This window comes from Pteropus medius, unplaced genomic scaffold (assembly GCF_902729225.1).
Source record: "Pteropus medius unplaced genomic scaffold, Ma_sr-lr_union100, whole genome shotgun sequence".
NCBI lineage: Eukaryota > Metazoa > Chordata > Mammalia > Chiroptera > Pteropodidae > Pteropus > Pteropus medius.
In genome coordinates, this window is record NW_024340699.1 from 16,053,519 (window position 1) to 16,066,261 (window position 12,743).

The 12,743-nt window shown below is 62.5% G+C and overlaps 2 protein-coding genes across 2 annotated transcripts in view; one reads left to right on the top strand and one right to left on the bottom strand.

Moving 5' to 3' along the window:
• Window positions 1-12,743, bottom strand: part of CHLSN (cholesin) — an 80,089-nt gene that overhangs the window by 54,429 nt on the left and 12,917 nt on the right. The gene's annotated exons all lie outside the window — the stretch shown is intronic.
• Window positions 128-2,969, top strand: GPER1 (G protein-coupled estrogen receptor 1; the record flags this gene model as incomplete). The annotated part of the gene is made up of 2 exons (XM_039879298.1): window positions 128-1,192; window positions 1,715-2,969. Coding segments are annotated over 2 exons (1,074 nt in total), but the record flags the coding sequence as incomplete, so codon positions are not given.

The following is a 12,743-nucleotide window of genomic DNA, read 5'->3' on the forward strand; positions in this document are numbered from 1 at the left end:
ACATCCGTCCGGCTCACTTCCAAGAGCGGCACCCTCCTTTCTGAGGATGGGGCTGTGGCTTAAGACGGATCTCGGTGAGCCCTGCGGAGAACCCTGAGCGTCGCGCGTGGAGGGGACGTGGCTGTGACTCCGAGCGCCTGCCTCTGGCATGGAGACGAGCCTCGGCACCCACAACGGCACCCCCGCGGCGCTCCACCTGCCGCAGGCGCTGGGCGGCGCGGCCCTGGCCAACCACACGGAGCAGCAGCACTACGCCCTCGGCCTCTTCCTGTCCTGCCTCTACACCGTCTTCCTCTTCCCCATCGGCTTCGTGGGCAACATCCTGATCCTGGTGGTGAACATCAGCTTCCGGGACAAGATGGCCATCCCCGACCTGTACTTCATCAACCTGGCGGCGGCTGACCTCATCCTGGTGGCCGACTCTCTGGTGGAGGTGTTCAACCTGCACGAGCAGTACTATGACGTCACCGCGCTCTGCACGTTCATGTCCCTCTTCCTGCAGGTCAACATGTACAGCAGCGTCTTCTTCCTCACGTGGATGAGCTTCGACCGCTACCTGGCCCTGGCCAAGGCCATGCGCTGTGGCCCGTTCCGCACGAAGCAGCACGCCCGGCTGAGCTGCGGCCTCATCTGGATGGCCTCGATCTCTGCCACCTTGGTGCCCTTCACCGCCGTGCACCTGCAGCACACCGGCGACATCTGCTTCTGCTTCGCCGACGTCAGGGAGATCCAGTGGCTGGAGGTCACCCTGGGCTTCATCATCCCCTTCGCCATTATCGGCCTCTGCTACTCGCTCATCGTGCGGGCGCTGGTCAAGGCTCACAGGCACCGCGATCTGCGCCCCCGGAGGCAGAAGGCCCTGCGCATGATCCTGGCCGTGGTCCTGGTCTTCTTCGTCTGCTGGCTGCCCGAGAACGTCTTCATCAGCGTCCAGCTCCTGCAGCGTACGCAGCCAGGGGCCGCGCCCTGCCAGCAGTCTTTCCGCCACGCCTACCCCCTCGTGGGCCACATCGTCAACCTCGCGGCTTTCTCCAACAGCTGCCTGAACCCCCTCATCTACAGCTTCCTCGGGGAGACCTTCAGGGACAAACTGAGGCTGTACATCGAGCAGAAAACAAACCTGTCGGCTCTGAATCGTCTCTGTCATGCTGCCCTGAAGGCAGCCCTCCCAGACAGCACGGAGCAGTCGGAGGTGAGGCTCAGCCCTGCGGTGTAGATAGGCACCGCCCCGAGGGCGCTGGGGACAGAGGGCGGGGTCAGGGTGCCACCGTGCCACTCCCCCCCAGGCAGGCAGCGCTGGCTCAGGCACCCTCGCTAGCCACCCAGGCCCCACGCTGCTCCCGCACAAGGCTGTGGCAGGCCCTGCTCACGAGTGCAGGCCAGGGGCTGACGGGGGGTCCTGGGTACCCGCGTGGCCCTCCCGTCCTCTCTGCACGGATGGCATCTCCCAGCAGGAGACAAAGGAGGGGCGCTTTGCAGGTAGTGTCTTGGCTTCTAGGCGGCAAGTCTGCCACCTTGGAGGAAAACACGCTCCGCTTGGCCTGCACCGGGCGCGGCGGTCCCCTTGCGGGCTTGCACTGGGCACAGTGGTCCCCTCACGGGCCTGCGGACAGAGTGCCGTGGGTTCAGGGGAGAGAGGAAGTGTGCGGAGCACCCTTCTCCTTTTGGGACAACCACCTCGCTGGCACCTGGTGAGTCACACCTGTGTCCTCAGGCCACCTGAAATGCGGAGGCTCCTCTCCAGTGACAGGCTGTGAGCAATCCGAGACGCCGACCCAGACGCTGTTTGTTCATGGCCTCTCCACGCCCACACCGGTGTGCGGTGAGACTGGGGCACCGCGGCACGGGGGGCGGGGACAGTGTAAACAGTTCTCACTGACTGTACAGAAAGAGCTAATGATTACAGCATCGCTCAGCCTTCCTCAATGAAACACAGTCACGTGCTGGTTCTTCCCGATATTCTAAGTGGTTCCTCGGTGGGGGTCTCAGTGGTGGTCTCAGTGGGGGTCTCAGTAAGGGTCTCAGGGCCTCAACGGGGGACACAGCTGATGGGGCTAGTATGTGGGGCCAGCACGTGGCCCGGCCCTGTGACACCGCCACCTCCAGGGCATCTGCAAGCTGCTGCATAGCCATCTGTCCTCCTGCAGATGGGCCCCATACCCTCACTTTTCTAGAAGGCTCTGGCTGTCGGCAGAGCCACGGCATCTGCAGGGGCGTGAGCAGGGATGGAGCATCAGGCCGTGGGCTCCCATCACTCTGAGATGTGCAGAGGCCCCCCCAGCACCCCCTTCTCATCAAGGCTCTTCCCAGGGCGGTTTCCCGACAAGGACGAGCCACTGCAGTCTGAGCAGCGCGACTGCATCCAGGAACCAGACCTCTCCCGACGCCCCCCAACAGGGCCAGCGCCGTGCACGTGGGACCCACCACAGGCGGGCGTGGCGAGGGGCTTGCCAGGGGCAGACCACCCCCACACCCCCATCTGGTCCAGCTGAGGTGAGCGCGAGCAGGCGACCTGGGTGCCTGAGCCGCTCCCTAGGGAGACAGCCCTTCCCCCTGCCACTCCGAATCATCCCAAGCCACCAAGTCGATAAACGGTAGGACGGCCACATCTACACCCTTGCTTTGTTGCAGGGGGCGAGATGTCTCCCTGCGCGCCCCTTCCCCTGCTCCTTAATGGCTCTGCCGTCAGCACGCGGCCTGGTCAGAGCAGCGGGCGGCGCCCATGCACGGGCCCGCGACCCCGACGGGGTCAGCTTCCAAGGGGAGTGCTGGTGACCGGGGCCCCTTCTGACCTCGGCACTGGCAACGCCATCACGGGAGGCGGGCACAGCCTGGCGCTCCAGCATCGAGCACCTGCCTACACACAAGGGTTCAGAGACGCGGTCACCATCCTCATCCTCATCCGCGGTGACGGGGACACCGCTAAGGGTGGGGAGATGGCCAGCACGTCAGAGAACAAAGCCCCGTCTCTGAGCAGGTCCAGGGGGCCGTGCTGCCCCTTCGCTCAGACGGACCCTGCTGCCGTGGAGCCCGGAGCCGCTGAGGACCCCAGACGGCAGCGACACGGCAGGCACCGCACCACTGACGGGCCCTCCCCCACGGCCTCGGCAGCCCCTGTACCCAACGGGCGACCGCAGGCCCGCAGAAACCACACAGAGCTGGGTGCCGGGGGCGTCCAGAGGCCAGTCACGGTCACCGCCCGAACCTTTCCCAGGTGCCTCAGAGCGGTGGGAGGCAGGACACAAGTGCCCTCCAGGCGTCTCTGGGCAGGGAGCACGGTCAAGCACGGGGACCTCACACCTCCCAGGCAGGCCCCCATGTGACCGTTTGGGACGCTCGTGAGCCCTTTCCCGGCCTACAGCACAGGAAGCTCCACCTGGGGGTCCGCCTGTGAGATCCCACGGGACAAACCTGTCCTCGCCCACGACACACGCTGCTTTGAGACTGAAAACGCCAGCCTTGCCCTCGTCGGCCACCCCCAGCATCCAAACCGCCTCACCACAAGGCCTCTTTTGGTTGGCACTTGCCCAAGGTACAGGTCAAACAGCGCTGGACACAGCCCCTGCCCCTGGCCTCACAGCCCATTTCCTGACCGGTAAACGCGGGGCAGAGCTGCTGCAGGGGTCCACAGATGGGCAGCAGAAGAGCGGGGCCTCTAGGGGGGCCAGGACCAGGCAGAGGGCCTGGCTGGACACGAGGGACGCCTACCGAGCCCGGGGCTGCACTGGGGCCTCCGCCTGTCTCTTTACCCCGAGACCCAGAGCTCCCGCCTGGCAGAGAGCTGGCCGAGGTCGCATACCCCACTGGGGCTCTGGGCACGGCACGCCTCCCATAGAACACCTGCCTCCTGAAAAGTGCCGACTGGGAGTGGGCCAGGCCTGCATGTGACAGAGTCCACGCCAGTGACAAACACACGGAAAAGCAATGACATAAACCCAACACAGGCACACACGGATGAATGAGCAGGTGGGGTCTGGCTGCAGCACATGCGGCTGCTGACCGGTGACAGGGGTGTGCCAGAGCAGAGCTGTCCTCCTCCAACTGTCCCAGGGAAGCCAGGACGGGCAGGGACCCCAAACGCAGGCTAACCCAGGGCCACCAACAAAGAACAGCACGCTGCCGAGCTTTGCGTCTCCTCTCCCCGGCCCTGCGGCACACGGGCGAGACGGACCGCACAGCACAGGGCAGCGTGGCCCTGGCCTGCCACGTGAGCCCGCCTGAGGGGCGTCCCAACGTGGACCGAGAGGAGGGCACCAGGTCCCCGCGTCTCACCTGGGAGGGCGACCTGAACCTAATCGGGGAAACGGGAAAACCCTGGAGGGGACAGGGAGCTAGGACTCAGCCAAAATGTTGCCATCCTGAAACGGAAAGGTGGGACCGCCCAGGCCGGGGAGCGCTCAGGGATGCAGCCCGGAGGCGGGCGCGAGCGAGAGGGTGGCCTGCTGGAGAAGCCAGGCCGCAGGGGGCCACGCACAGGCCAAGTGACGGGTTCAAGTGTCAAATGAGCCAGGGCGGGAGGGCACGTCGCACGACCCGCGTCCAGAGACCGGAAGCAGATGGTGCCCGGGCCAGGGAGGCGGGGAGGGGGAGCGGGAAGGGCTGCTCGTGGGGACGGGGTCTTAGCGGGGAGGAGAGTGGGGCCAGAAAATTTAAGATAGCAGTGATGGTTACCTAAGTGTGAACATCTAAAAACCACTTAGGCACACACTTTAAAAGGACGAATTTAGGGTAAATTGTATCTCAATAAAGATAGTGTTTAAAAAGGAAGCGCCCAGGACTGTGGGCAGCCCGCCTTCCCTGCCTGGATGCGAAACATCAGCTTTCAGGGAGATGCCACTGTGTGACAGGCTCGCTGTCCCCATGGAGGGAGTGGGTGGCCCGTGCCAGCGCTTCACTCGCAGCCGCGACCCGCTGAAAACGAAGAGGTCTCAGCCATCTGGGGCCCCAGGAGCCACCTTCTAACAGTGACCACAAGTCCTCCACTCAAAGTTTCCCCCTCACTTACTGCCCAGAAATTCAAGCTTTAATTTCTTTCCACGTAGGAACTAATGGTCTGGGGTATCTTTTGATATGCTTTTAAGTTAAAAATAGAGAAAGAGAAACCTGATGGACACCACAGCCCAACGCACAGCACTCGCCCTGGGAGGCCCACGCGGGCGTGCGGGCCAGCCCGCCCCGAGGGTTCCGCCAGGGCCTGAGGGGACCTGCGCGCTGGCCAGCGCCTGGCTCGGGCTGCTGTTCGCCTCAGCTGACTTTCCAGGCATCGCTGTAACGGCGCCAGTACGGAAAGGAAGTGGACACGCCGTCACCTCACTTACTGTGTCCTGTGCCGGGGCACCTTCACCGGGCGTCTGCTCAGGACTCCGGAAGGAGAGCCTGTCCTGCCTGGGCTAGATGAAGCGCTAGACCCGGAGACGGGGCGCCCGTTGACGCGAGCAGCAGGTGCACAGACGGCCCGGCCCCCGCTCAGGTCACTGAGATGTCGGCACAGCAGGGCTTTCCCACGGCCCCCTCCCGTCCACGGCCACTGAGAAAGTCTGGGGACAAAAAGCATTCACTTCTTGAACTAAATGATGGACTGAGAAAAACTCGCTGAGCATCTTCCGGAGGCCACCCCAGGGCCCATGGAGCAGCTCTCTGCCTCCCGGAGCTGAGGTGGGCGGGGGAGGGGGGGTCATGGCGGGTCATGGGCGGCAGGGGGAAGGGAGGAGGGGGGAGCTGCGTCCCTGCTGTTGTGCACCCTCAGCCTCCCGTTGGAAGACATTTTGAGTGCCCTGATGCATCCCGCCACAGGCACAGCCCACAACCCCTGGAAAGACAGTCAGCAAGCCCGCAGGCTGGGGAGGGCCCCGGACAAGGCAGGAGGCCTGTCCATCAGAGCAGGGCGGGCCCTTAGACGACTAGGTGTGGCCCCGCTGCTGCTTCAGGAGCACCAGACAGACACATGGCTTGCGTCCAGGAACACGAGGCCTGGGAGCGCCTCGTAAAAGGCTGGGGCATCCCACAGCGGTGCCTGAGTCTACACACAAACACTCGGGCAGGCAGGTGAGTGTGCACGGGCTGCAGCCTTAGCCGTCACACACCCAGGAAAGTACCAGCCGCTGTGTTGATCTGATTCTGCCACCGTCCAGTGGGTGGGGCATCTGGCCTGGGAACAAGGATTTAAAAGCCAAAGGAACGCAAGCCAGCAGAGTGTCAGGCCCCACTGCAGCGCCAGCCGCATCGTGGGAGGTCAGCTGCGGGAGGGCTGGGGAGGCCCTGGCGCCCCACCTCCCAAGGGCGCGGGTCCTGCAGAGCCAGAATGCCCCCACATGAAAGGATTCCCGCACCAAGTCTCGTTCCTTCCCGCCTCCACCCGCCCGGCCTGGACAGCCGCTCCCGAGCTCGCCCACCGCCCGCTTCCTGGTCCACCCCCAGCGGCCGCCTGTCCCGCCTGTCTGTCTCCGTCTCCGCGGCACCTCCGACAGGGCACTGCGTGGGCCCCAAACCTCAGCCTCACCCCGGAATACAGGGGAGTCCCATAGGAAGTCACAATAAACTGCTCCAACAAACTATCTTACTTAAGATAGCGCCCATCAGTCTTAAGACGCAGCCCTGCTCAGAACAGTCCGTGTTTTGCAACAACACGGCGCTTGCCTTTGCTCACTCAAAAATGCAACTCTCCCAGGAATGAAGAGAGCGCCCGCGGGCCCCTGTCTCAGGCCATGAGTTTCATCTTCATTCTCCCAAGAAACATCGGCCGGTGCCCGGCTGAGCCGGTCTCTCCGCACAGCAAAACGCAGAAAGAAGGTCCTCGTCCTCAAAGCCACGAGGCAGAGCTCTCCCCCAGAGTGACTACTGTTGTAGTGACTACGTGCTGTCCCCGTGCGGGAAGACCTGGCCTCAGGACGATCCCCCAAATCCATAGGAAGTCGCTGAGGTCACTTCCAACCCCGATCAGCCCACCCTGACAGCAGCGGAAACTATGTCAGGGGTTCCGACGTCAAATTCCGCACCGTAAAAGCATGGAAAACCGCAAAGGATGGGGAGCTCCCAGACTATTTCTAGGAGAAAACTCGAAATAGGGGAGGTAAGTGACTGAGTGCCAGTGCCACCAGCGTCCACGCCGCGCTCCCCTCAGTGAGTGAGAACCCAGAAGAGCTGCTCTCTGGGGCTGCACCCAACGTACAGCCAACTGAACCTGCATATCAACTTTACCCCGGCCCCCGCATGCACGGGTGCGTATGCACACACGTGTGCACACATTTACAGCAGACTAGAGCACAGACGCCCTTGGTGCTAAGGCACAAAAGGCTGCCTGGTGACAGGGAAGCAGAGAAACAGTCTGTGGGTGTGGAGCACCCAGGAGCTTGGGACAAGGCCTGAGGCACTGGTGGCACCCACTGGAGGCACCCCACTGGTGGCACCCGACACCTGGCAAGAGCCAATATGGGCTTCCTGCAGGGGCCACCACCATCCCAGGCCTCGGAAACGCCCTAAGTAATTCTCTAGCAGTGACCAGGTCAGGGTCAAAGATAGCCTGGTACACAGTGACAGAAGCAGCTGCATAAACTAAACGGCAGACACAGCAGACGCAGAATCAAACTCACAGACTCCACGCTGGAACGTAAAACGCAGATCTTCAAACGACCATGCTCATCGTGTTTAAAGGAACAGATGTCAAAGCTGAAAGTATCTGCACGCAACATGAAAGTATAAAAGGGAACTTAAATACACCAGGTCCTCACAAAGCACAAACTTTACAACACAACCCACGTGACAGATACTTTGAACAGCATTATAATGATTAAGGAAATCGAATTCATAATTTAAAAATTCCTGAAAAATAAGTCTCCAGGCCCAGATGGTTTCACTGGCAAATTCTACCAAACATTTAAAGACTAATTAACAGTAAATAATGTGATTCGAAACCAGAGGCCGTACAAGAAAGAGAGAGCTACGGGCCAGTCCCCCTCGTGAATCGAGATGCAAAAATTCTCAAGGAAACATCAGCAAGTGGGGTGCAGCTCAGATAAAAGCTATCGCACACCGTGACCACACGGGGCCCAGTCCAGGCACGAGGCTGGCTCAGGCGGCAAGTGTGGATCAGGGTAATGCGCCGCAGTGGATAAGCTAAGGAAAATTCCCACGATCAGAACAACGGATATGGAAAAAGCACCTGACAAAACATCTCGCGATGTGAGTCCCAGGGACCTGGGCCAGGGTCTCCTGGGCCCGTGCGTGGAAGGAGACAGAGGCGCCGGAGAGGTGAGTGAGAAGTCTGCGTCTGAACCGTGATGACCACACGAAGGCAGGAGGCAGCCGGGAGCTCTGGGCAGGACAGGACGTGACTCTGCGACTCTGTCCCCCAGCGCTGACTGCCCACGGCGCGGGGGCGGAAGCAGAGACCAGGGGGAGGCTGCGTGGGGGATCAGGTGAGGGGCTGGCCCAGAGTGGGCATGACGGCAGGTCAGGGGGGACGGCACCAACCCGATCCCTCACGGACTGGACACAGACGCGAGAGAAAGGGAGCCAAGGGTAAACCAAGGAAAAGGGCGCGCTGTGCGACCCACCTACGCGAGGCCCCGGAGGAGCCAGTCACAGAGACAGGACGTGGAGGGAGGGGGCCCGGGGCCCGGGGGGAGGGTGGGGTCAGTGTTTCAAGGGGACAGTCTCCATGTGGGAAGATGGAAAGTTCTGGAGATGGCCATGCTGACGACCATATAATTGTGTGAACGCGCTTACTGCCCCTGAGCTGAACACTTACAATGGCCAACGTGGCTAATTTTATGTCTTGTGTATTTTACCACAATAAAAGAAAAAAAGTGAATACAAGGCTTTGGCCTGAGCAGCTGGAGTGACGGTGCTGCCACTGCTCCCCGGGGAGAACAGGGCCTGGGCTTTGCACAGTACGGTTCGGGGTCCACAGCCGGGCATTCCAGTGGGACGCGGGGTCTCTCATGGGTCTCAAATCTGGAGTTCAGGAGGCCATCTGCAGCTGCAAGCATCAGAGGGGGCGGCAGCGGCCCTGAGGCCGGGAACGGCAGTGGGCACGGGGAGGGGGGCCAGTCAGGACGAGGCCCGGCCCCGACCTGCACACACAGAAGCACCTTTGCCTTCTGTCAGGTTCACCCCGCCAAATAGGTAAACATCGAGAGCTGACAGTGTACGATGAGATGCTGCTCCAACTCACAAGATGAGTGTCCTTTGAGAACCCCGCCAAGCCCAAGTGCCCCCAGGAAGGCACTCTCAGATGGCCCTGTGGGGACGGCAGTGTGGGAGCTGGGGCGGTGCAGACAGCAAGGAGGGACAGGCCCTGTCAGGCTCCCTGTCCTGCAGGACAGGCTGCGGAGACACTCGATTCAGAGGCGCGGCGTCTCTGGCCTCCTGCCTTGTCACACTCCCTGTTCAGACATGCTGGCGGCAACCCGTCATGGGGGAGAACGGGACACATGCATCTGGCAGATCATGTGTCCGGCACCAGCAGACCCCCGGGACACGGCACTGTTTAGCAAAACCTGCTTCTTGCCCTGGCCAGGGCTGGCCCGCAGGACACAGGTGCCGGCAGGGCCCCGGCACAGCGAGACGCAGCCGGGGCTGGCGGTCCGGGAGCCACACCCACGGAGACAGGCAGAGCCCGACTCCCGCCTGGGGACAGCGCCGAGGGCCAGGCTGCTCCGGGAGGGTGGGAACACATGTGCGCATGCATGCAGACGCACCAACACACACACAGGTGCACAGACGAGCAGACACGCATGCGCACACCCACACGTGCTCACTCACACGCCCCGAGCCTGCCCTCAGGGAGTCCTCAGCCCACTCAGTCTGGCGAGGTGGACAGACATCTCCACAGAGAAGGTGACAACACTCCGCTGCTGGCAGGGGCCCTCAAGTGGCTGTCAAACTAAAACATTCCAGAAGCAGAACCATGTCGCAGCGCAGCCGGCACGTCCCCGGCTCTCTGTGCTCACGACTGACCGGAAGTCAGTCATTTGGGGCAATGACGACATTTCGGCCTGTGTGGCAAAAATGAGCGTCCACACTGGGCCGGGCGCAGGCGCCACCCTCTGCTTGAAGGGTCCTTCAGGTGGGAGGCTGGAAGGGAAGCCGCTGCCCGGGAAACCACCCGAGCCTGCCGGCAGACGACAGGGCTCACTCACTCCGCCCAGCTACGGAAACCCCAGCTGTCAGGTGCCACCCGTCGTCCCCAGAATGACAACTTAGCACACAAAACCTGGTCACCTCGGAAGGTCTGGGGCTGAGCAGGCCGTCGCCGCACAAACCGGAGCGGAGTGCAGCGCAGGCACCTGCCGATGGGATGACGACGGAGCTCGGCCCGGCGTGCGCCCCGGGCTGCGTCTCACTCGCTGGGAGACCAGGCGCGACGCACGAGGCTGAGCCTCATGTCCCTTCCTGGCACCTGAGACGGGGCCGTGATCACCTGCACTTCACGGCTGTGATGCTGGAGCACAGAGGTGTCCCCCGCCTCGGGCCGCAGAGCTAGTAAGGGGGCGCAGGTGGCTTCCGGGGGGTTTTGGCTCCACACTCAGAATGCTGAGTCGCCCGCTTCCTACGGTGTCACTGCAGACAAAGACTAACTCAGCAGACCGCTCACGCTCCACGCGCACGGACGCCGTCCTCCCCGGAGCACGCGGACGTGTCTGACTCGTTCCAATAGCCACAGAAGGAACACAGCCGTCATTCACCAAGCTGCTGCTCGTGGCAGGCACATCACCTACTTTAAAACACCCCTTGTGGTACCCCATGGCCGCCCTATGTGTTAAGTCTCTAAGAGGAGTGTGGTGCCAAGGTCACAGCCGCCTGGTCACCCTGTCCAAGCCTAGTCTACCCGACCCACGCCAGCGAAGCTCACCAAGCCCTCAGCCCTTCTCTGAGCTGGACGGCGAGGCAACTGAGCTCACGACAAAGACAGCCCAGCACTTGTCCCCTTCCTGCCCTCCAGAACAGGGCCCATTTCCATCAGGCTCTTGGTGGCCCGGCGGGGATACCGTAGTGTCCCCACGCCTCGCTGGGGACACTGAGGCAGGTCAGCAGGGTGTGAGTGGAGGCGTGTCTGCACCTTCCAGCCTTCCCCTTCAGGATGAAGGCACGGGGGCCACTGGTCTGTCCCTGCCACAGAACGCAAGTGCGCAGGGGGGGCGGGCGCCCTTTGACCTTACAGCCAGGGGCCAGCACCCGGGGGTGGGGTGGCACCCAGGGGCAGGGGGCGGCAAGCTGTGAGAAGCCCGGGTCTCCACACAGCCCACAAAACAGCCGCCCGGCGGGCCCTCTGCTCAGGACCACGAAGCACATCTCTGCCTGTCTGCGGCACTGGGCTTGGGGGCTCGGCTGCGGTGCCCCCGCCTCACACGTGCCTCACACGAGCCTCACACGTGCCGTACACCTGGGTCTCAGGGCCTGCTTCCTGGCTCCCTCTCAGGCACTCGCCGAGGACACGCTGCGCATGGGGCCCGTGCCCGGCCTCTGCCAGGCTCCTGGTCCCTGCTGATGTCCTGCAGTCACACACTGCGGTCCCCGCCCCTGAACCCAGTGGGGCCCTGCACAGCGACCTCGCACTCCACGAGGGTGGCCCAGGGGGTCGGCATGCCCGGTTTCAGATGGCCGCTGAGTCCTGAAGAACGCACAGGACCGGGAGCCAAACAGAGGTGCAGACAGCACCGTTCAGGCCAAACCTGAGGGTCCACGGTGGGCCAGGCCCCAGCGTCCACTTTTACGCTTAGCCTTCACGGGGCCACCACCTCTGCACCATGTGCCGCGGCGGCACTGGCACCGTCACAGCTGCACCCAAATGCTCTCCAGGCTCACAACTCCACGGTCTTGTGCCGCAGAAACCGGCCCGGCAGGTCCCACCAGACGCTGTTTATGCGCCGAACAGCGGGGGGCCTGAGCCTGTGCCTGGGAAAGTGCCCTCAAAGCAGAAGCTGTTTTCCCAGCTGTGCGGCCCCGGCCTGGGAAATCTTGCCGCTACAAAAGAGTCTTGGAAAGACTGCACAAACACTCGGCCTCGTCTGCCCATCATGGTATTTCAGACCCCGAACTGGAGAACCTTCGAGCAGCCAGGAAGTGGGGATCATCTCGGCCGGAGAAAGGGTGAGACAGGAAGCGCTTGGCCCTGCCGTGTGCGTTTTATTAATGAGCACTGGCTACCGGGAGGGAAATGCTCGGCCGTTCAAACACAGGGAAGGCTGGGGCAGTGCCCGGCACGGCTGCCCAGGGAGGCACAGGCACACGTCACCAACAAGCACTGGGCACCGACGGGGCAGAACTTCCCATAACCTCTAAAACGTCCGATCTGTACCATGACCAACAATTTTAAGACACAGATGACTTGACCTGCCCCACCCCTCCCTTCTAAAGCCAAGAAGAAAAAAAACAGACCATTAAAATAGATTCACTAAGGAGACCTGGGTTCCTGGCCGGTTCCGCCATCAGCCCTGTGAGGGCCTTTCCTTGGGACAGAAAGGGACAGTCCCGGCCCCTGCCCTCTAAGGATGCCACAGATGGATGGGCAGCCTACATCTGGTCCAATCTCAAAAGGACTAGAAAAACGTGGCCTCCCTGTGCTGCGAGGGCCCCCCTCCCCGTGCCCCTCGTCTCTTGTCAAGAGGCCAGGGGCCACGACCATCAGCTCTGGCGCGGGTGCAGTCGGGGAGGGGGGATCCCCAGGACACTCCTCTGCTGGCTGCGGGGTATGAGGGCTGCCTCCGTCCCGCTCAGCTGGCTGGCCTCACCTCCGGGCAGCT